A 25,467-nucleotide genomic window follows, 5' to 3' on the forward strand; every position below is an offset into this window, starting at 1 on the left:
TGCTTCCGTGCATTTTCAAATCTCCCTTCAGTGTTTGTGAAAACATAGTGTGCAAACATTCCCCCAGAATTTCTAGTTCAGTAGGTCTGAGATGGGGCCTGAGAATTTGCCTTTCCAACCAGTTCCCAAAGGTGCTGATGCTGCCAGTCCCCTGTACCACACTTTGAAATTTAAGTAGTAGCATTATCATTTGGTAGTAAAATTCTAAATTCACACGGTAATAAAATGGATTTTGTTCTGGACAAATGTTACTTTTCCTATGGTAGGTGCTGCATTCCTGTGGTTCAGGTGACAGTTCAGATAAAGAAGACCTAAACTGGAGATTATCTTGTCTGTGGGCAGCTAATTTGTTCCCTCCAAGTGTGCCTTGAGAATTGCTCTCAAGAGGCTCATGAGTTGCAAAATATTGTCACAACCCACATCTTATTAAGTAATAACACATATGCACATCTAGACCATTGTCTGATTTTCATTAAGATTTATAAATATGGAAAATAGCTCCAGGTCATCTACTGCTGTTTGGAAGGAACACCAGGGAACGCTGACTGGGTCAGAATCCCCTAACCATCAATTTATCATAGAGAAAATATGCCCTGAAGAGGATGTGCTCTAAGGTCGCACAGAAATGGAGAGCTGAGTGGGATGAGGACCCAGCATGTCTGACTACTTCTGCAGGGAAATGATCTTTCTAGATAGAATTCTTAGATGCCCAAAAGACTCTCTGGTATCAAGCATAGATAAATGCGTTCTCCCAATCCTTCAGAGCCATCATCCCCAAAGGGAGTAGGTTTGCCATATCCCTGAAGGATGCTACCATGCCAACAGCTCTGGGAAGGCATGGAAATGGAAACCAGGGTGTCGGGCCTGCCACATACTGCAGTACAGAGTGTGGCTATACAAAGGGGTTCAGCTAAGAGGACCATCAAATGATAGGACACCTTTTTGTAGTGTATACAAAGGCATCATGTCGGTGAACGGCTCCTCTGTCAATAAAGATCAAGAATCCTCAAAAAGATCTTGAATTCATAAGAAATATCTACAGACACTCCACAAAGACCATTAAAATTGTTAAGCTATCAAACTTGCAAGAGGTGTTGACCTTCATAAACCTTTTGTCTAGTCCCCTTGGATGGGTATGTCCAGAGAAAAGCAAGGTTAGTTCATGTAATCTATTTCCTGAGTCTACTGCTTTGATACTAATGGTTCCTGAAGCTATTGGTGCTCAATGTTTATTTTTCAATGATTAAATCATATGGGGCTGAAATTTTGAGAATCAGGGACCTTTAAACTTCTAAGTTACCAATGTTTCAAGCTGTAGGCATTTAATAAATATTTGGTGATTTAACGAATTTACTTCAGGAGAAAATGCTGGATGCAGAGAGAATTTCAGAGACTGTGCTGACATACTACGAGTTGAGGCTATATATTACTCCCAGGAGAGAACAGGAGCAAAACTTAGAAGGCTTCATGCTCCTGGGAACATATATTACTGCCCACTGTGATCCCCATTCACCTGTGATCATATGCTGTGATAAAAAAAAAGACAATTATGGATGAATTACATCTATGGTTTTCAACACAGTTTTATGTTGAATGAGATAGAGCACCCTGGGATTTTGCAAGGACCATTCAGAGAGACAATCACAACTTTTCCTGTTAAAATATTGAAACACTTCCATTCTAACTGGCAAATAACCATGGCTCTGAAGGAAATGACCCTCCTTCTTGAGTCCCTTCATTGTGGCATCATTCTCTTCTCTCCTCAAGGAATCCCTGGACCCCCACCCCTACAACCCACAAATTCAAATGTTAATGCCTGGCAGGGCTGCTGGGCATCCAGAATGCTGTTAGAGCACTAGAAACCAGCATCTGAGCATCTCTTCTAATTGGTTAAAGTCTTTCGTTGTACTGGTTGCTAAATGTTTCAAATGTCATTTTTGCCTGATAAAGAAAATACCCTTCTAGCCCACATTGCTCTTTGAGGACAAAAACTACAAGCTTTTTAATTTTATAAATCACTTGGCATAGTCAGACTTTGTTATAAAATTCTAATTAGAGTTATCCTAGTCCAGTGCATAAATGTTTTTGAAGCCCGTTTTCACTCCATATTAATTTTCTGCAATGAAACTCTGACCTGCTCTCAAAAGCAGCAACTGTTAGATTTCATTTTACAAGGGACAGTGGTTCACTTGCGTGGAGCTGTGTGTCCAGCTTGTGGTGTAGCAACAGAAGACTCCAGCGTATGTTGCATTTTCATAACTCCTAGCAAAATGGAGATCACATCTGAGGTGGTAAAGACAAGGCCTGGCCCTTGCCCAAGATGAAAGTCCCTAATGTTGATCCAAGTCTAAAAATCTTGGCTTTCATTATAGCCAGCATATCCTAGAGATACAATATCCAGGAGGATACACAATCAAGTAAATACTGATCCCATATGACATCCCACGACTCTGTTTCCTTACTTTCACTCACTCCCTCTTTTATCATCCCTAAGATATATTTTCAAGAATAAAAACCTAAAGCTTTAATGCTCTAGATGTATTCGTATTTTAATTTTTTCCTCTTCTTTATTTAGAGACAGCAGTAGTACATTATGCCATTGCTATAAAAAATGCATATGAGGGGCACCTGGGTGGCTCAGTCTGTCAAGCGGCCAACTTCGGCTCAGGTCATGATCTCGTGGTCTGTGAGTTCGAGCCCCGCGTCGGGCTCTGTGCTGACAGCTCAGAGCCTGGTGTCTGTTTCAGATTCTGTGTCTCCCTCTTTCTGACCCTCCCCCATTCATGCTCTGTCTCTCTCTGTCTCAAAAATAAATAAACGTTAAAAAATTTTTTTAAAAAATGCATATGAGATACACACACACATATCACTAAAAGAGACATTAGTAAGGTTGTAGACATTAAAGCATCAAAGATAGGGACACTTGAGTAGCTCAGTCGGTTAAGTGTCCAACTATGGATCAGGTCATGATCCCCCAGTTTGTGGGTTCGAGCCCCATGTCAGGCTCTGTGCTGACAGCATGGAACCTGGAGCCCACTTCAAGTTTTGGGTCTCCTCTGTCTCTCTGTCTCTTTGTCTCTCTGTCTCTGTCTCTCTCTCTCTCTCTGCCTCTTCCCCACTCATGCTCTGTCTCTCTCTTTCTCTCTCTCTCAAAATAAACATTTAAAAAATTATAAAGCATTGAAGATAAAGCCCTGGAAATGACCTAGGTAATAATATGTATTTCTTGAAAAAACAACAAGCTATAATGGGTTGAGAGTCAGAAAGCCTGGGCTACTGTCCCAGGCTGGCCATCCATGAGGCACCCTTCATCTGCAAAATATCTGTAACCACAGCTGCTATCTTGTCTGCTTCATAACACTGCTAGACAGTCAACACTGAGGCAAGGTTTGTGAACATTTTCTGTGTAAACTCTGAAGCCATGCGATTTTAAAGGGTTAAGTGAGAGAATGCCTAACACTACATGGGAAAAGAAGTCCTAGATAGCCTTATAAACTCAGAATTTTGACAAGGACCTGGATTTCTTATCATTACTCATCATCTTCTCTATACCCAGCTTTTCCCAGCATTGGTTTTGATGATCAAGACACCCATTCCTCTTTGCAAAGAGAGTGTCAAATGCTCACTCCCTTAAACAAGAAAGCTCTCAAAGGAGAGAGGAATCTTTTCCAGGCCAAGGAACTCCATGATAGGGCTGATATAAGAAAAGAATATCAAAGCAGATACTTCCTACATTCCCAGGGTGTACATTCCTTTGAAAAGCCAGGGACAAGACAACAGAAAATAATATGAGAGGTGCAACAAAAACATGCCTTTCCCCACTCCCCACCTCTATCCCTTATCTGTCTACAGATTTCTGAGGAGAGTCTGCAGAGTAGATCTGAGAGGCTGTCAGCATTTCCTTAGTAAGACAACAACAGCAATACCTGGAAGAAATTCTCACTATATTTTTTTCTTTGCTTTATTTGCAATAAAACCATAAGTATAATAATATGGAAATAAATGCATTTAATATCATTGTTTACTGTCACCCACAATCCCATCCCTCCCACACTGGCTATGGGACAGTGAAAAACATTTGTGCGTTCTGGTTAACAGAATAAAAGTTATCCTAGAACCCACCCACAACAAATTTCTTATTAGAGTGAAATCACATGCCCTAGTCTGGGGAAATGCTACAAGGGTCTTCAATAATCTGGTATAAGATTTGACCTTAGTCAAATGTAGTTCTGCCTCCCCAAACTGCCATTCAGTAGATCTAACTCAATTTCCTACACTATGGAACCTATAATCAACCACTGAGGTTTATTTACATCAACTCATCTTAGATATCAATGCAACCACTTCTGGAGTTGATACAAACCCTAAGCTCCAATGTACAGTGATTTAATTGGGCTGGAACAAGTAAGTAGCTTTGCAAAGTGGCATGAACTGGCAGAATCCCCTGTATGGCTAAGAAATGCAATTGAGCTTGTACATCTTGGCAGTGTTTTGCTTTCCATCAAGCAAGCCTTAATAAAAATGTTCATTTCTTATCTAGGAAATCTGGATGTAGAGGAGAGAAGACAGGAAGCCTACTGTGGACTTAAATTTTAGGGGACACTAAGCCTACCTGTCCAAATTCTTTAATCAAAAACCACTTTGTACACATTCCTCTCCTTGGTTTCGAGTCACCCTGATATCAACAGGCTTTCAGAAGATCTTATAGGGTCTTCAGGTGGGAATGATATTCATGCTACATCCAACACTGTTTCATCTTTGAGGATTTAAACTACATCATTGGCTGGGAGCCACCAAAGACTTTCATTCTAGGCTCTGTCCGGTGCTTCTCAAGTTCAGATATACATAGAAATCATGTGATGATGTTGATAAAATTCAGATTCTGGCTTAGTAGTTCTGGTGTGAGATGTGAAATCTAACATTTCTAACAAGCTCCTGAGTGATGCTAATGCTTTTGTTTTGTGGACTATACTTTTAGAACAATGAGGTGGATGTTTTCTTTCTCAAGGACTCATTCAAGTTAGTTGGATATAACTGATGGCATAAGTAAAGCTAGGACTTACAGCAAACTGACCAGTGGTGGTAGGGTGGGTAGTGTCTGGCTCCCAGCTTTCCAGTTGCCAGAAACATCTTGCCAATGAATCTGTCTGTCTTCTACATTGTTGTCCCTTTGAGGAGGGCACAGGTAAATCTGCCACATTTTCTTATTTCTTATACATTCATCCCTTACTAGTTTTTTTTTTAATTTTTTTTTTAACGTTTATTTATTTTTGAGACAGAGAGAGACAGAGCATGAACGGGGGAGGGTCAGAGAGAGGGAGACACAGAATCTGAAACAGGCTCCAGGCTCTGAGCTGTCAGCACAGAGCCCGACGCGGGGCTCGAACTCACGGACCGTGAGATCATGACCTGAGCCGAAGTCAGCCGCTTAACCGACTGAGCCACCCAGGCGCCCCATCCCTTACTAGTTTTAAAGTCAAGGAATAAATTGCATTATACTAACAGCCTCTTGGCACATTTAACCATTACTATATATATATATATATATATATATATATATATATATACACACACACACACACACACACACACACACACCATATATACACCATATATATCAAATACCATATACCATATATACCATATATATGTATATATATATATATATATATATATACACACCATATATGTATGTATGTATATACACCATGGTGGTATACCATATATATATATATATATATATATATATATATATATATATGGTAATGGTTAAATGTGCCAAGAGACTCATATATATACATAATATATACATATATATATACATAATGTGCCAAGAGACTCATATATACACATATATAAACACATATACACGTATATATATATATATACACGTATATATATATACATACGTATATGTATATATAGATATATATATAGATATATATACATATACGTATGTGTGTGTGTATATATATATATATATATATACATACACATATACCGAGAGAGAGAGAGAGAGCATGTGAGGGAGAGCACTCAAGCAGAGGAGAGGTGCAGGGGGAGGGAGGGAGGGAGAGAGAGAGAGAGAGAGAGAGAGAGAGAGAGAGAGAGAATCTTAAGCAGGCTCCATGCTCAGCATGAAGTCCAACTAGGGGCTCCATCCCATGACCCTGGGATCATGACCTGAGCCAGAATCAAGAGTGGATACTCAACCAGCTGAGCCACCAGGTGCCCCATCATCAGACATATCTTAGAACCTTGCTTATCTAGGACTTGCCCAGCTTCCTAGATTTGGGGTTAGAAACAAATATTAACAACAAAATAAAAATAAAATTGCAGAAGATAAGAGAGAGGGAAGTTACTGAAAGATGAGATAGTTCACCAATTATAAAATAGCTTCCAAATGTTTAATGTCTTGTACAACAATCTTACATATATAGATAAGATGCTGCATCACCAAGTAAAACTAAAGCTTATCATGCTAGGCTTGACAGGGAGGGGAATTATAATACATTTGAGGATGATGTTCATCCACAGCTACCACCACCACCACCACAGAGGAAATTGTAAACTAGTAGTTACCAGTGGCAGTAAACGTCTATTATTTGAAACATTAATTCATGTGGGTCAATCATATTTCCAGATTAGAGCAGAATGGTTAAGCAATGTGCTACTTTGGGTCCAAATTATTTCTTTGAAAATAGCTCTCTTTTATGGGAAAGGTGAGTTATGTTTCCAAAATTGTGTTTTTAAAGGAAAAAAGGATAACATGATTAAAGTGACTAAAGTTATTTTTAGGTGCATTTGATTAAAAAGCTCCTGCAAAACTTAGTCACCAAGACAGCTGTGCTGAAAATGTTGAGAAAATGCATTCTGTCCTCTGCACAGGAAGTCATTGTGCAATGGGGAAAATATGCAATGACAAAGTACCAAGCAGTTGTGTGGTTCAAAACTCAGGGTCTGACACACTAAGGTGTTTGCATAAATGTGCACCCTAACATCCACTGGGTGTGCCCACCTTTCTTCACACAGGAACTGCCATTTACAGAGTTGTTAAAGATGGAGTAAAAATTATTTATTGTCTGCACGTCTAAAATTACAATTTGAGATTACTTAGAAAAATAATGTTTTGAAACTTCCACTATAATTATCTGTGAAATACTTAGAAGTGGTCAAACAAATCTTAATTTATGATTTAGGGAACTTAAGCAATTTCAACACTGCCAAGAAAGGCCAGAAAACCAGATTTCACCTTTCCAGGGCTTTCAAGATGGTCCATTGTCTAAATCCGGAGCAGTTTAACCTTGAGTGATCACACTGTCACTAACTTTGAGAGCTCTTTTTGTCTGCATTGAAAGATTTCCAAGAAATAACTAGTCCCAATGACATCTGTGCCCTCCCTTTCTTGCTTCCACTGTGTCTCTGGGGTAGAACTCTGCATTAGACTAAAACATTAACTTTACTGTAATGATCCCCAGGTTATTATTCTGTCATTTTATTAAGTTGTCAGGTCCTGGCATATAACTGACAGATCACATGGAGACCACACCATAGTGAGATGCCTTTTATGATGGTTTCAAGGCAGATCAAGCCTGCACTTGACCTCAATTAACCTCCCTCAGTATAACAACCTCCGTGTTGAAACACACACGTGAGCCTCTGACTTCTGGATTATCATGCTTTAATGTCATCAGGCACACTTATAATTTGAGAAGAAGCAATCTCATGTTCTCAAGAAAGCTGCCCAATAGCTTAAATTCTGGTGCGAGATACTAAAAATCATACCACTTGATGTTGGTCTTTAATGTAGTGGGAGGCTAATTTTTTACTAGCTGTTTTTGATTGAAGTTTGTCCTACTGCAAAGTGGTTTCAACCCCGAATCTACCACTTCTTGGAAAATTTTTAGATATAAAATTTTGATATATCTATGCACATATATACATTTTATATATTTTTGTATACCTATGTATATATATAAAAAAGGTCCATAATCTTTTAATATGTGTGAATGTATATATATGTATATGTGTATATATGTGTGTGTGTCTATGCTTATGTGTTGTGTGTGAGTTGTGTGTGCGGAATAGGCATGTCCACTGAATTTTGATTGTGGGAAAAGAATGTCCAAAACATAAAATTGAGCTGAAATAGGTTGAAAATAAAGGTGAGAATTGGTTGATTTTTACTACAATGAAGCAAAGAGGTATTCTCTTCCAAATGTTTAATGATATAATTTGGACAAAGTTTTAGTGAACTGTCCTTTCTTCTTATTCCTCCTTAGTTTTGTTAATGGATTAAGACAAATAACTGGATCAGACTCTAGAGGGCAGATTGCTGTTCAAGCCCCATCTTGATCATGGGCCAGCCCTAGACTTTGGTCAAGGGCGTCCTTCTCCTCCACTGTCAAATGAGGGGAATGATAAATGATAATTACATCACAGGTCTATTGTGAGGATTAATGATGGGGCTGTGAAGTCCAGTATCTGGTGCATAAAAGGCACTCACTCACTTCAGGGGAAAAAAAAAAAAAAGCTCCATAAAGATATCTCACGCTTTCCTGTATTTAGGTAAAATTAAGAATAATGGGATACTTTCCTCATAGGTATGCTGAAATGTATATCTGCTCGGTCACCTAGTACAACACATAAATATATAAATCAATAAAGCTTTCAAAAATATATCATTTGGGTCTGGAGCAAAGGAAATGACAATTTTTCTTGCTGAATGGTCTTTCACTCAATGTCAAAATCGATCACTTAATCTCGGAAAATCCAGAAAATCCAACAGCTAAAGCTCTCACCTATGCCCTAATTCAGTTCTTTGGGGTCTGTATGGCTCTTTGTGCTACTCTGCCATCTCTTCCACCTGCGTCTTAATAGGTGGTCAAGTCATAGCCAAGTCCCAAAACTTCACTTTGGAATGTTCTAGCCTTTTAGGCTCAAAAAGAAAGTGTTTAGATTTAATGGTTTTATGGCCTATCAAATCCTGTGTGGTAGCCTCTAATTGCATCCAGGGGCAGGAATTTCTTTTAAAATCTTTTTTTCTTTTTTCTTTTTTTTTTTTTTTTGACACTTTACTAAGAATTTGTAATATACTGAGCATTCCTAGAACGCCTTAGGTGGTTTCAATTTCTCTCTATTTGAGGTCCTGGCACTCCCTCATGTGGCGCGTGGACATATAACAGTCAGAAGCAAAGGGATGAATTAGTAACTCAATCTCCTCCTTCCTCTTATTTCTCATGTTTAAATGAAGCAAAGGAGCTAATGTAGTTCCATGGAGGCTGAAATAAAATTTCATTACAGCCACTGTGCATAAAACCAGAGAGATTTCTATGATAATGTCCTAAAAGCCTCTGTGGCATAGTAAGCATTTTGTTAATTTGCTCTGTGAGAAGTCAGAGATGTTTTACTTCTCTTGCAAGATGGAAATTTCACCTAATGAGACTACCTGTTTTATATTACACTAGCATTTATATTTATCATTGATATTTCCTTCACTACTTTAAGTATTTGTAGAAATGATTCTGTAATCATCCCTGAAGCTCATAAGAGGAATAAAACGTAAATCAAAAACCAATCTAATAGGGTTTCAGATGGATGCGCTGTTTATGAGTAGAGGTGCTTATATGGCTCCTTAAATATTATAACAATTGTCAATTATTAATATGTTAACTAAATCATCTACTGCAATAAATCCCTTATTCATAACACAATGCATGACAAACTGCTCTCCACTCAGTGTTTCTTGGTTAGTTTCCTTCCATCTTAAAAGATTTTTAGGAGTTTTAATTTTTGCTTAAAATTCAAGCCCCTTTATTTATGCTCCTGAGTATTGCTCAAGGCTCATATTTCCTAATAAGTTTCATATTCGGTGGCTTAGTCCATCCTCTCAAAATCAAAGGGATAAAACTATAAAAACATAGAATGCAGTTAATATTTGCATAATTAACATATTTGCAAAACATAATTGCAGTTAATATTCTGAGACTATAACATAGAGTTTGCCTTAGGCTTCTTGCTGTAGTTAATGATACTTGGAAATATCAGTCACTGATCAGGATCTTATACACAGCATTGAGAAAGTGATTAATATCCCTGAACAAGGTATTTAACCTCTGCAAGCCTCAGTGTCCACAACCACAGGAATTGGAAAAAGATCCTTAGAGTTTTGGGACTCCTGGATGGCTCAGTCAGTTAAGCGTCTGACTCTTGATTTCAGCTCTGGTCATGATCTTGTGGTCGGTGAGTTTGAGTCCCAAATCGGTCTCTGTGCTGACGGTATGGAGCCTACTTGGGTTCTGCCCTGTCTCTCTGCCCCTCCCCTGCTCACACTCTTTTTCTTTCTCTCAAAATAAATAAATAAACATTTAAAAAAGAAGATCTTTAGAGTTTTACACTCATGTTTTAGGATGGGTAAGACATAGATAAGTTAATAAATGCAAATTGCCTGACATACATGAATTGCCAAATAAATGTTGGCTATCATCATTTTTCACAACAGTTAATTTCTGTGGCATTTATTAAACATCTATTTATGTTTTCAGCAAGAGCCGGAAATATATAGGTCTACTTGCTTTCCTCTATCCCAAGAATGCAGCTATGAGAAATGAAAAGCAATCACATATAAATGCTCACTCCACCGTCCACACTCTCCAGAGCTGGCACAGGAGGAAGAAGGTAGAGGATAAGGGTGGGATTTCAGAAGGACAGTTCTCTACCTTGAATGGTTTCTCTAGTTCATGAAATCTTAAAGAAGGACAGAACCATTCATTTCTAATCTGAAAAAAAATGGTAAAATCATCTTCCTGTTAGGAATTTTCTGGTTTGGGTTTTTGAGTTTTCTCATTGTAGAGATTTTGTCTGCATTCTTGCCTTCACAGCAGAACTCTTTTTTTTAACTGTCTTTTTGAACCCCAACATGCAACACAAGTAGCTCTGTGGTTGGTGACACACCTCACTTCCCCAAGACTCTTGGGAATAATCCCAACCTCTTTGGGACATGATAAGCAAACCACTGATCTTGCTTGAGCAGCTGACTTTATCAGTGACGAAACGTAATCCTCCTAGAGAGTGAAAATGGCCTGCTACAGAAGTGAAACTAGTTAGTGGTGAATTCCACATAAATCAGATGTCCCAGACTGACAGCCCAGGGGACAGTTGTAGCCCGCAAAAGTATTTGCTTTGGCCCACACATTACTGCCCCAAACAGTGTTTTAGAGAATTTTTGATTTATTTGCCAACATTTAAAAACCAGGAGATTACACATAAAAATCAAGGGTTTTGGCTTCTCTTAAAGTTTTTGGAGATTTGGCAGCCCAACATCCTCAATCCCTTGGGACAGTAGTTAGCTAGCACTAAAATGTGGCTGCCCCCCTCTATGGAACCTGCAATCTCAGGTTTGCTGAAGTCTCCACCATCGAGCCTGCATTGTTGTTTTCCTAACTTCATCCCTCTCTGGGTATTTATGTTACCAATCTGACCCTTAAAGTCATTTTTGAGGTCCCTGCATAAAGCTTAAATTAAAAATATCTTTAGCAAAGTAAAAAGAGCAACTTTCATTCCCACTAAAGTGTAAATGGAATATACTTTTATTTAAGTTTTTTTTTTTTAATTTTTATTTATTTTGAGAGAGAGAGAGCAAGCTTGGGAGGCACAGAGAGAGAGGGAGACAGAATCCCAACCAGGCTCCACGCTGTCAGCACAGAGTCCGACGTGGGGCTCAAACTCAAAAATCCTGAGATCATGGCCTGAGCCCAAATGAGGAGTTGGACACTTAACTGACTGAGCCACCCAGGCACCCCGGGAGTATACTTTTCTGAAAGTAAGTTTTTTAATATTTGGAAGACATTTTTGGGACTCTGAGGGGCAAATAAAAAGTGCACCCCATTTTGGGAAGCTTTTCCTAGCATTATTCTCAGGTAATTTTCAAAGGACCCCTAGAAGTAAGAGCTCTTATTCAACTAAGGTTGTCAGATACAGCAAATAAACATATAGGATGACCCAGTTACAAATGACTTGCTGTTTATCTGAAATTCAAATGCAACTGGTTCCCTGCATTTTATTTGGTAACTTTATATTCACTGCCATTTTGAAAACAAAGAAAGAGTAGCTCCATTGGTCACTCTACAACCACAAAGCTGTATAAGAAAATAGAGCTCCATTCTCAGGCCCAGTTATACTGGGGATGTGCTCCACAGTGGTGAAAAGAAAGCCCAAAAGACCCTTTAAGCAAGGTGCTGTGAAGTCTAGAGAGCCAATTGAGAAGGCAAGATTGTGGTACTGTGGCAGCTTTGAGAACTTTCTGGATGTCCATTCTAATTATTCAAGCCTGATCATTCCCTGGGGATTTGAATGGTCCTCACCTTGATTTGCATTCTTCCAGGAGCCAACAATGAGGCAAAGATATGAGTGCAAGTCTTTTATTTGGGAATAATCACAAGGTGAGTTGAAGAATAGGAAAGTGAAAGAAGGAAGGGAAGGCAGTCAAGGAAGGGTGTGTTAATGGGAGGGTAACCCCCAACCCACCCATCTATCAGCTCCTGTTGCCAGAGAAAATACAGGAAAAAAGTTGCAAGTTCTTATAGAAATGATAAGTAACAAGGGGATATAACCTGAACACCAACAGCATCTGCTCCAGGTACATATACTTTCTTTCCTTCCAAGTAACCTATCCATCTCACAACCCAAACATACCAACCAAGGAGTACTCTTGGTTATGGGGGGATCACCATCGTCTTTCAGGGTTAATTTAAGGATACATTTTTATTTTTAATTTTTTACACTTTTTTAAAGTTTATTTGCATATTTCTGAGAAAGAGAGAGCACAAGCAGGGGAGGAGCAGAGAGAGAGAGAGGAAGACACAGAATCTGAAACAGGCTCCAGGCTCTGAGCTGTCAGCGCAGAACCCTACACTGGGCTCAAACTTACCAACCGTGAGATCATGACCTGAGCCATAGGTGGACACTTAACAGACTGAGCTACCTAGGCACCCCCAGGGTTAATTTAAATATTAAATAAATCATCAATCGATAGATGGTAATTGGACCATAGAAAAAAACCTTAGGAATGTCAAAATCCTTACAGGAGATTTCTACTACAAATCTAGATCTAAACTGTGATATCACTGCCCTCACAGCAACCTGATCCAGGGTCTTAGATTCTCAAGGGCATTGTGTGTAACATGTCATTGCCAGTTCCTCTGTGTCCTCAGTGTCACAACATCCTCTTCGTTCTTACTGTTCCACCCTGTCCCAATGTTTATCATGTATCTCACTCCCCTGGGGGGGGGGGCTGCTTTGCATGTGCATAACATGATAAATCAGTTATCTTTAGGGAATTGTAACTGACAGATAAATGGGCTTCTTCTCATGACATTTTATGGGATTTTCTGGAAATTAAAAGCAGAACAGGGAGGTAAGGAGCCACGACTCTTCAGCCAAGCTGTCTAGGTCTGAATCCTGTTTCTACCATTTATGAGTTGTGTGATTCTGGGCAAGTTATTCATCTGCTGCATGCCTCAGTTTCCCAGGTGTAAAATGGGCTTAATATAGTACTATTCTTTGGGCTGCTCTGAGGATGGATTCTTTAATATTTGTTCATCTGTTTTGTTTCTAAAATTCCACATATGAGTGAAATCATATATTTATCTTTCTGACTATTGTTTGTAACTGCTTTTTAAAAAACATGCCACAACATTTTTCCATACCACCACACTCTTTCTCTCATATCACTAAAAAAATTGATTTCATTTTTAATGCACCCTATTTTGTTTTACAACCAATCTCCAAATATGGGGACATTTGGGTTTTTCTTTTTTCTAACTTTTCTCCTATTAAAAATAACAAAGGCAGGAGAATCCATGCAGAGATGTTATTCTTCAAAGTCATAATTATTTCCTTGCAATGCCTAGAAGAGGACTTACAGCATCACATGGAATTCATACTTTAAAATTTTGATAAACAATTGTCAAACAATTTTCTAGAAATATGATTCCACCTTACACTCTTCTTATCAATATTTGAAAACAACCGCATCACACTGTATAACCTGAAAATGGTAATTTGATATTCAGAAAATAAAACATATAGTTATAATTTCTATGCATTTGATAATTGGGGAAATTGAATACTTTTCATATGTTTATTGGCCATTTTTATGTGTCCATTTATGAATCTCCTATTTGTCCTTTTCCACTTATATCTCTTCATCTATTTGGGGTTAGATGTTATTTCATTATTCAAGTATAGGGGCTTTTCACACAGAAATGTCATTAACGCTTTGCAGCCTCATAATTTCAATTTGTTTTGTTTGCCACTTGTTTTATCAATTTTTGTAGAACTTTGACAGCATAGAAGTTTCTGGGTTCTTGTGTTGATTTGTTGGCTTTTGTTTTAATGGTTGTTGCCTATGGCCTTTGAAAGCCATAAGAAAGGAAAGGCCTTTCTTATTCCAACTGTAAATAGACAGATACTGGTTTTCTTCTCCTCCTCCCTTCTCCTTCTCCCTGCCCATATTTCAGGTTTCTCATAGACAAATGGCTGGGTCCTAAGGCCACTTCTCTGTGTGTGGTCCTAGAATTAAAAAAAAAAAAAAAGTTCTAGACTCTAACCTAAGTCTGTCCAGCAAAATCTCACTCTGTCATGCTGATGTCCCTAGCAGAATTCTATGGTAGACATTTCAAGAAGGGAAGTAAATCCATAAGATCGGTAATACTTAGAACTGAAATGCTTTAAAATAGTATTTAGTTCCCGCTCCTTGGGCCTGAATTTCCTGACCTGCTTAGTATCAAAAGAAGTCAGATAGGAGTTTTATAGGAGGTTTTGAAGTTGGTGGGGGGGGGGGGGGTAGATTTATCACTGTACATACCTTTTCAAATGTTCATGGTTGCTAGGGGACTGAAAGTTAATAAATTAGCCCTAAGAAGGAATTTCTTTACATCATATTTGAATTTCTCATCTCTCTCCTAAGGCAGTTAGAAATGCTCTATTGGGAATCTAACCCATTCGTAAAACAGAATCATGGTCCAAAGCCATGGCAGAAAATGCAACCAACCAGGTCACTGCATTTGCTGTTTCCCTGTGAGATTCACATGGTTTGGGGAAGCAGGAAGGGCTTTGAAATAAGGTATCCATGAGGTTGAATCCCATCTCTGCCACTATGTTGCTGTATGACCATGGGTGAGCCAAGTCAATTTCTCAGACCTCCATTTTCTGAAATACGGGTATTAATACACATAATATAACTAAAAGCTATTGAACCACCACTCTGTGCAAGGCACTATTTTAAGTGCTTTGTTTGTGCAAATTCATTTAATCCTGACAGTAACTTGAGGAGGTGGGTACTATTTTTATCCCTTTTTGCAGCTGATAAAACTGAGGCTCAAGTATCTTGCCCAGAGTCATACAGCTAGAAAATAGAGGAGCAGAAGGTGCAAAAACAGGTATATTAATGGCAGAGTCAATGAGCTTAGTTTTTGTGAGTATAAACATATCTAGGGAAGTGCTTGCTTGATGCATACACAGAAAAGAGTCACTAAATGTTAGTGCTCTTCTGTCCTTTTGAATGAGGACTTTCTTCCTACCTCGCACAGTTGCAAGCTCCCCGTCCACGTGAGCCATGCACTGCATGGCAGTAGCCCCAACGCATATTGGCATGCTGACCCTCTGTCCCAAAACAGAAGTCGACAGGTCTATTTCAGCAACATTCCGGAGCATCCGCGGATACAGCTTCCATCTAGAATTTTTAAAAAAGAGTTTCAGAATTTTAAAATCATAACCAAAGCTTTGACATTACATTTTAGTTTAAAAAGAGAAAATATTCTTGTATTTTTCCCACCCAGCAAATAACAAAATTGAAGGAAAAGGGGCAATTTCAATGCTTGTTAAGATAGCATGTTAGCAATAAGATAATAATGAATTTCACAAGCTATCCTTCTTAGTGAGGTGTAGTTAACATATGTAGGATTCACCCACGTGAGTGTCCAGTTTGGGAAGGTTTGTCAAACGCATGCAGTCGTATAAGTGCCAAGACAATCAAGAACAGTTCACCATCTTTAAAAATTTCCCCATTTCCCTTAACAGTGAAACTCTGTCTCCCACCAACCCCCTCACAACCACCGATATTTTTTCTGTCCATATAGTTTTACTTCGCAAGAACATATAAATGGAATCATAAAGTATGTAGCCTCTTGAGTCTGCCTTCTTTCACTTAGCACAGTGCATTTGAGATTCATCCATGTTGCCATGTGCATCTATAATTTGTTCCTTTTGGTTGATGAACAGTATTCTTCTGTACAGAAGTACCACAGTCTGTTTGCCCATTCCCCAGCTAAGAAATATTGGGAACATTTCCAGTTTGAAGCAATTTTATTTTTTTTCTTTTATTTTTTTTTTCAATATATGAAATTTATTGCCAAATTGGTTTCCATACAACACCCAGTGCTCATCCCAAAAGGTGCCCTCCTCAATACCCATCACCCACCCTCCCCTCCCTCCCACCCCCCATCAACCCTCAGTTTGTTCTCAGTTTTTAACAGTCTCATGCTTTAGCTCTCTCCCACTCTAACCTCTTTTTTTTTTTCCTTCCCCTCCCCCATGGGTTTCTGTTAAGTTTCTCAGGATCCACATAAGAGTCAAACCATATGGTATCTGTCTTTCTCTGTATGGCTTATTTCACTTAGCATCACACTCTCCAGTTCCATCCATGTTGCTACAAAAGGCCATATTTCATTCTTTCTCATTGCCACATAGTATTCCATTGTGTATATAAACCACAATTTCTTTATCCATTCATCAGTTGATGGACATTTAGGCTCTTTCCATAATTTGGCTATTGTTGAGAGTGCTGCTATAAACATTGGGGTACAAGTGCCCCTATGCATCAGTACTCTTGTATCCCTTGGGTAAATTCCTAGCAGTGCTATTGCTGGGTCATAGGGTAGGTCTATTTTTAATTTTCTGAGGAACCTCCACACTGCTTTCCAGAGCGGCTGCACCAATTTGCATTCCCACCAACAGTGCAAGAGGGTTCCTGTTTCTCCACATCCTCTCCAGCATCTATAGTCTCCTGATTTGTTCATTTTGGCCACTCTGACTGGCGTGAGGTGATATCTGAGTGTGGTTTTGATTTGTATTTCCCTGATAAGGAGCAACATTGAACATCTTTTCATGTGCCTGTTGGCCATCCGGATGTCTTCTTTAGAGAAGTGTCTATTCATGTTTTCTGCCCATTTCTTCACTGGATTATTTGTTTTTTGGGTGTGGAGTTTGGTGAGCTCTTTATAGATTTTGGATACTAGCCCTTTGTCCGATATGTCATTTGCAAATATCAGTTTGAAGCAATTTTAAATAAAGCTGCTGTAAACATTTATGTAAATGTTTTTGTGTGAACATAGCTTTCATTTCACTTCCTCCAGGTCATTTTGAAGATGGTATACAAAAACATGGATTAGATTATAATTTAAGAAGAGGGGTACCCGAGTGGCTCAGTTGGTTGAGGATCTGACTTTTGATTTTGGCTCAGGTCATGATCCCAAGGTTGTGGGATTGAGCCCTGAGTCAGGCTCCTCACTGAGAGTGGAACCTGCTTAGGATTCACACACACACACACATTCTCTCTCTCTCTCTCTCTCTCTCTCTCTCTCTCTCTCTCTCTCTCCCTCTCTCTCTCCCTCCCCTGCTGCCTCTCTCCCCAACTTGTGCACTTGCTCTCTCTCAAAAAAAATTAAAAATTAAAAAAAAGATATATTATGTACAGTTTGTCCTTTTTGTTTTTTGTTTTTCTTTTCAAATTACAGACAGTAACTTCAGGTAATTACTTTTAAAATTTTAATGTGGTGCAGTGCCTGGGTGCCTCAGTCTGTTAAGCATCTGATGCCGGCTCAGGTCATGATCTCATGGTTGGTGAGTTTGAGACCCAGGTCAGGCTCTGTGCTGACAGCTCAGAGCCTGGAGCCTGCTTTGGATTCTGTGTCTCCTTCTCTATGTGCCCCTCCCCCACTCACACTGTCTCTCTTTCTCTCTCTCTCTCCAAATTAAATAAACATTAAAAAAACTTAAAAAATAAAATTATAATGTGGTTTCCTCAAAATTCTTAAATGGAAGTCAGTATCCACTGAAGTATGGTGATGAGGGAAGATAATTCTTTTTAGTTTAATTGTGCATTTTCTTCTAAAAGGGCATTTGGCAGAAACTGGACTTTTGGCTTGAAGAATTTTTGACTCCTGAACACGATCTTAAATGACTTTTCCTGCAATTCTTTTGTGTTGTAATGAAAACTATCAATAAACCAAGAACCACAAACTTTACTAGTAAAATTTACAGGAGAACAAGTTCTCTTTCCTCTCAGCGAAATTTATATGTCCTATTTGTTCAGGATTATTTTTCTCATTAGTAACTCATTAGAACTGAAGAAAATACAGCCGTCTTTCTAATGAGCACTAAGAAACAAAAATGTGTGTAACACATACATACATACCTAACCAGCCCTCACCTTTTATTACCTATATTTTACTTTGCTTCCAGAGAGAACAAGATTTTTAGTTAATATACTGAAGTGTGATTTAGAAATGTAGTAACCAAAATAAATTGAACCTCCAAGGTCTTAACTGGAGCCTACTTCCTGTAGTGGAAGAAGAAATTCTGCCTTCATGTTGCTTTGGGTCTGTAATCTAACCCTTCCCCACATAATAAAGTAAAAACATCCAGCCCTTGAAAAGCATAATAAAGAAGTTTTACTGTGTGATTTCTCTGCAATTCCTTTGAACATCATAATTGTCATTATTTTCTGTCACACCACATGCTTTGCTGCTGGAAGTCTTTTCTTTTGGACTGACCCTCACAGCATGCTTCTTTGATCTCCATTTTGAAGGGGGAAAGGCAGAAGCCTTGAAGAGAGTTTTTATTACCAATCATCTCTAAGTGTATTATGAGAATGAGAGAAAACGATTTTAATAGCAGCTGTTGGCCTTGGAAGGCATTAATATTTACTTAGAGCTGAGGAAACAATGAAAGCTTTTATGAAGAGCACACACAGAGCTGCTGGGCATCGTGTGTGTGTGTGTGTGTGTGTGTGTGTGTGTGTGTGTGAGAAAGGACATTGTTAAATGTTAATTCCTATGTAGAAGGCAAGGCTCAACCCTTCTATCTCCAGACAGTAGCTTTATTTATGCTTGTCCACGTGGTGGCGCAGTCCCTTTAATAACTGTGTTCTTGGCTTTCCCACACACATTGTTTTCTGTTCTGACGGTGACATTACGGAGACTCACCAACCAATGCACAAAATGCAAGTTTCAGGCAAAATTATATAAGATCAATGGAGTGGGAAGTGTATGTTCTCTAAAAAGTTTTCCATTTTTTGATATTTTCCAAAGAACAATTACAACTAACCTTGTCAAGTAGTTCCAATAGCTTTCCGAGTCCCACCTGACTCCACCCCCAATAGAAGTGATTTTTTTTTTCACAGTCTTACATCAAATAGTAGCTGAATATAACCTTGGACTGTGCTCTTGTGAGACCTCCACTTTGGAAAAAGGATATGAAGATGGACAAAACAATTGAACCAATCAAATAATAAACCTCTTTCGAAGGATGGAAAATAAGATGACCGAGTAAAGGAAGTAGGGGGTAAAGGTGGGGATCTTTTCACAGAACTTTTGACCCACACTTCACATCCAACAAAAGCCTCACATTTAATTTACAAAAAAATCTGGTGATATACACACTCCCCAAGATGGGATACTGTATTTGAAGGAAGACACTTACCACCCAGCTGTAAAGCCAAGTGCTGTTACTGAATCCCATCAACTGAACACAGTGAATTAATGTTTCATAAGTCCTGTAAGATGATTATACTGCAGTCCAATTTCTTCACATTAATTGTTTACTCTAAACTATTTAAAGCAAATAAAATGTATGTAAATACGTATACAAAACAGCACAATTTTTGTAATCTTATTTTTAAAACATTTTTTAAGTTTTTTATAGAGAGACAGAGAGAGAGGGAGAGCAGGGGAGGGGCAAAGAGAGAGGATCCCTAGCAGGCTCTTCACAGTCGGCACAGAGCCCAACTTGGGGCTCAAACTCTCGAACATTGAGATCATGACCCAACCCGAAATTGAGAGTCCGACGCTTATCCGACTGAGCCACCCTGGCGCCCCTGTAATCTTATTTTTTACCCTTAATTCTTAATATTGTGACATCTTTAAAACATTTAATTGGATCACTATCAACCTGTGAGGCACTGCAATAAAGGAATAATGACATCACTTTATCACCTGTTATCTAAAAGAAAATCACCCCATTTTCAGTGTCAGTAAGTGACACAACAGAAAAGAAAGGAGCTTCATTTTCTAACTTCATCAGGACTTCTAGACACCCAAATTATAGAATTAAGTTTCCACTAGTGATGATTTCACCAGAAGCCACAAAGTGCAGACCATGGTTGAGAAGGATACACTGAGTTAATGTGTAAGAGAAACAACATACTGTGTGTGTGTGTGTGTGTGTGTGTGTGTGTGTGTGTGTGTGTGTTTAAGTTAACTCCAATCAGGTCATGATGATTCCAATCATGCAAAATGTTGCAAGCTAACACCTACTGTTCTCGAAATGTTTACAATAGGTAACTTTGTTCTTCAGTATGGTTCCATCTATTTGACTTCATGTGTCTTTTTGTATTTTATTTTATTTTATCAGTTTTTAGCCATGATAACATTAGAGTCGCAAGTCTTACCCCAGAAACGTTTACAAGCAACTGCTAGGTCACATAAGTGAGCCATATCCCCAAAACTCCAAAATGTGATTGTCAGAGCTGAGCACAGAGAGATAACAGCTGTCACTGTGAATGACCTTTTGTTGTGCTTGTGGGAGGGAAAGTGTACACATTTCATAAATGTCTTTAAAATGCCCTGACACTGTGTCACAACAGGTTATCTGAGGTTTGGTTGTTTTGCAGTCTTCATTTGAATCAGAATGAGAGAGTTCAGATTGATTTCCTTCATCCCGTCAACCCAAAGCCACCACAACTCTGGCAGAAAATCTATTCTTAGTTCCATGTGATCAGCTCAATGATACAAGGTGAGGAATGAAGGGTCACCCAGAAAGTTACACAAGAAAAGAGGAATTGAGGTGTTAGATAAGCAATGGCCGCTAACGTTTGTTGCAATATAAAAACTCTTCAAATGGTTGATCATAAAATAGCATCAGCCAACCTCCAGAGAAAGTTGATTAGTCCATGTTTTTTTCCTTTTCAAGCTGAACAAAAAGGAAAGATCAAGGTTCATGGAAAGGATTGCATTGCAAACACTTTCTCATTATCTGTGCTCTGTCCTGAAGTTACTGAGTACATGCACAGGGTGGGAATACTTACTGGAGTACCATGAAACCCACACAAGCATGAGGCACTCTTCCAGTCCACAACTTGGAAGTCAACAATGCCTTCTATGTCTGACAAAGTTTCCAGAATTTCTAGGGTTGCAGAGGTGCCTGTATGTGCTGCACCCCTTTGCTCTCTCTTTAAGGCCTCTACTTGGCCAGTTGTTCGGGGTACATTTTGCATCAATTCAACCCACCAGCATTATGGAAGTCAAAGGTCAATGTGCATCCATTGGAATGTAAGCACCTATGAACAGGAGCTTTGTCTGGCTCATTGCTCTATCCTCAGCATGTAGTATAGAACCTAGCCTATAGAGATTCCTAATAAGCATGAGTCCATTAATTAAGTAGCATGAGCGGAAGGGTGTTAAAGGGGGTTTGAGGAAATAGATGGTCACCTGAGCATTATGACATAAGAAATGCAAGGAGACACCAACTCCATACACCTGTCAAGGGCCTGAAATTTCCTTGGTTAAAATAACCTTTTTGGGTTAAAGTGTTGTTTTCAGGAAATTACAAGGAGGTAAGCCGTATTACCCGGTGAACGGAGCTGCTATTGGGCCCAGGAAGGGACATCTTCCAGGAACAGAAAAGTTTGGAGAGACCCAGAATGTTAAATGACTGAAAAAGATCATACAGAATTTTAAGCCCCTCCACTCTTAGCCAAATTTTCCCTTTCTGTGGCTCTTCCAGCATTGGTGGAGCTCATGTGGGTTCCAGGGAAGGACTGAGACAAAGTCAAGGCTTAGAGAAGTTTGGGGGAGGCCCCATCCTTCACCTCATTCTCAGACTCCCGAGAGTACATCGGTGCTGTTTGCCAGGGACCACCTTGGTTAGAATCATCTCATTTTTCCTAATTTACACATAGAAAAGTGATTTTTGAGAGATTTTCCTCTAGACAGAAGAAGCCAAGCAGGAAAGCAGATTCTTTCTTCTGGATATTTTCCACCCTTTTTCTTTAATTTATCACCATCAATGAACACCCACAATATTCACTAGCTTTACTAAAGGCTATAATGTAAGATGGGTGAGCCTGAGAGAGTATAGTGTATGGGGGGTTCTCCTCCTCTACTCCAGCAAATAAACCGTTTTGTAACTGCTGAGAGAAAAACACTCCTTTAAAGTTATTTTGTTTATTGTTTTTATTACAAACAGAAAACATAAACCGTGACACCTACCATCTTGTGCTTTGAAATATGAAAGGCAAGGGAAAACTAATTTGGAAACAGAGGTAGGTGAAGCACTTTGGATGATGGATGAAACAGCAACGTTGAAAGATTAATGTTATATAGACAAATTGAAATCTAAAGTGAAAGTTGAGACAACAATAATCAAAATGAATGATAAGGGAAAGCCAGCAGGATGGGAACATTTGAGGCAAAACCTGATCTGGTTTAACCAGATAAGATGGCTATCTTGAACCTAGTGCTAACCACTTCCTACACCATGCTCATAGACCCTCACTGTCCAACTCAGAGAAAAAGAAAATAGAGTCTTTAGAATGCATCACTATTTCTATACGTAGTCAAATTAATTATCCACATAATTCCATGTGAGGACAATTAGGGTTGGCTTTTTCAGTCAATGGTTTGAGATTCCCAGGCTTGGGATATTTTTAAACAGTTTGATAGCCCAAAATTTCTCACAGGCACAAGAATTGTTCCCTCTCTACTAAGCATCTATCTAGACAGATAATTTCACATCATCAACATTAAAACCTGAGGTCTTATTTTGGTAGAATGTCTTCGTGTAATTACAAAAAACATGATTTAAAAATAAATAAATTTTCTTACCTGGAAAATGCTGCAACATTATCAGCCAATGTTTCTTGATCATTTGCCCCAGACCTGTAATAGTCATATACAGACTTCTGAAGTACTGATTTAGCATGTTGTTCATAATCACTGATACAAACTAACCGGGTAAACATTTTCACAGTTTATTCCAAACCCAAGATTTGGGATTTTTTTTCCTGCATAGCATTCTATATCTTGATAATTTCACTATCTGTTAATTATTAATAGACTTTTTCCAAAGTTCAGATTTATTTCTCTGTTGCTTACATTAAGTGAGCAAATATGTGCTTAGATTTTGCAATTTCATGTAACAGCTGTCTGCCAAAGAACAACCACATCTAAGCCATGAGGAGGGCGTGGGGAGGAGCAGAAGGGGATTAACTGTTATATCAAAACTGAAGGATCTAGAGAAGTACTTGCATGACCCCTCTTGGCTCAGTTCTAACTAAGGCTGCTTCTTTCACACAATATGTATGTTTGCACTTTGCTTGGAACCTAGAATGGGCTGCTGGCTCAGTTTTCTTCCACATTTGGACCATGAACATATCATGTGACAAAGAGCTTATAGAATGGAGGATCTGTAAAAATAGGGTCTCTATGTAATACGATTTCAGCTGATTACAAAAATTTGACTTTAGCAAGGAACAGTAAGCCCACATTTAACAGCTGATTCTTTAATGTTTATTTATTTCTTTTGAGAGAGAAAGAGTATGCACGTGTGAGTGGGGGAGGGGCAGAGAGAGAGAGAGACAGAGAGAGAGAGAGAGAGAGGGAGGGAGAGAGAGAATCCCAAACAGGCTCCACACTGTCAGCACAGAGCCCAACAGGGGGCTCCATCCCATGAACGTTGAGATCACCCTTGAGATTACAACCGAGCTGAAATCAAAAGCTGGATGCTCAATAAACTGAGCCATCAGGCACTCCTACAGCTAATTTTAAAGAGTCTTGTCTCACTCTGGGGAATATGTAGAGAGGTGCCATTCTAAAGACCTTGTGGTCTCCATCTAAAATTTCACTCAATCATGGAATACTTGGGGGAAGATTTGAATTAGAAAAAATGGCTTTGACATCAGTCAGACCTGGGTTTCAGTCCAGGAGTCTCCACTTTAAGCTGCTCACCAGCCATTCAGCAGCTGCATTCCAACTGCCTGTCTCTGCACAAGAATGTTCTCTTCGACTTGGACCCTACTTTTCTATCCACTTGTCATACCACAGTGCTATGGAGTCAATGCTCCAAGGGACAGCCCTCCACCAAGTCTTCAATCAAAGACTCAAGGGAGCTGGTACATAAATACCCATAAATATCCCTCCTTGGTGTGTATTCTCTGTTGCAGCCTTCAGTTGCCCACAGTATGAGTTGGTTGCTAAACCACCCTGTGGGCTCACTTTCCTACCCCTTAATTTAATTAAAAGCTTTAAGCTGTCAGGATTGGGCATTGAATTGAACATAGGTTCATTCCCAAAGTACTTTTTGCATCAGTGTGGCAATAGGTAAAATGACATTAAAATTGTTATTGGAACGGGATGCCTGGGTGGCTCAGTTGGTTAAGCATCTGTCTTTGGCCTAGGTCATGATCTTGCTGTTCCCAAATTGGAACCTTGTGTTGGGCTCTGTGCTGACAGCTCAGAGCCTGGAGCCTGTTTCAGATTCTGTGTTTCCCTCTCTCTCTCTATCCCTCCCCTCTTATGCTCTGTCTCTCTCTCTCAAAAATAAACATTAAAAAAATTTTTAATTGCTATTGGAATGTAAACATCTGTTAATATGATAAGAGTCCTACAAAACATAACTCAATTTTATAGTTACTGAAGTTACTGAGAAAGTTGACTAAGGAATCTTAATTCTGCTAAGAATTAATTCAAAATTTGCAGATTAAAACACATTTTCATTACAATTTTAATAATTGTTAAAACTGTAAGCACCTTGCTTTTTTTTTTTTTTTTTTTTTTTGCATCTCTCATCCCTGAAATGCAGCCAGATCAACACTAAACCATCTTGCACACCTAGGAAACTGATTTGAGGATTAACACAACAATCTGCACAACCTGAACCATAGAACTCGGCAGGTATGCAGTGGGGAGAGGTGAACTGGGGGAAAGAGAAGCCACAGAGGGCAGGGAGCTGTTTTTGCTTGCAGAAAGAGAACAGAGACAGGGTGGGGGGTGGGGGAGAGTATGGGAAAAGCAACCCCCAACCCAAAGCAGCTGGAGAGAAAGTGGAAAAGTGGAAACAGCTACAAGGACTGAACAAAAAAAGGGAGAAAAGAGAAAGTGGAGGGTTTAAATTCCATTAAGACTCTATAAA

The 25,467-nt window shown here is 39.0% G+C and overlaps 1 protein-coding gene across 1 annotated transcript in view; it reads right to left on the reverse strand.

Annotated features, from left to right (window-relative positions):
* Positions 1–23,299, reverse strand: part of HAO1 (hydroxyacid oxidase 1) — a 47,451-nt gene extending 24,152 nt beyond the window's left edge. The window contains exons 1-2 of the mRNA XM_007086822.3: positions 23,163–23,299; positions 15,582–15,733 (exon numbers count right to left, since the gene is read on the reverse strand). Coding sequence (XP_007086884.1) covers positions 15,582–15,733; positions 23,163–23,299 — 289 coding nt within the window. The remainder of the gene's footprint in view (positions 1–15,581; positions 15,734–23,162) is intronic.
* Positions 23,300–25,467: the final 2,168 nt, after the last annotated feature.

The sequence above is a fragment of the Panthera tigris genome, chromosome A3 (genome assembly GCF_018350195.1).
Source record: "Panthera tigris isolate Pti1 chromosome A3, P.tigris_Pti1_mat1.1, whole genome shotgun sequence".
Classification (NCBI taxonomy): domain Eukaryota; kingdom Metazoa; phylum Chordata; class Mammalia; order Carnivora; family Felidae; genus Panthera; species Panthera tigris.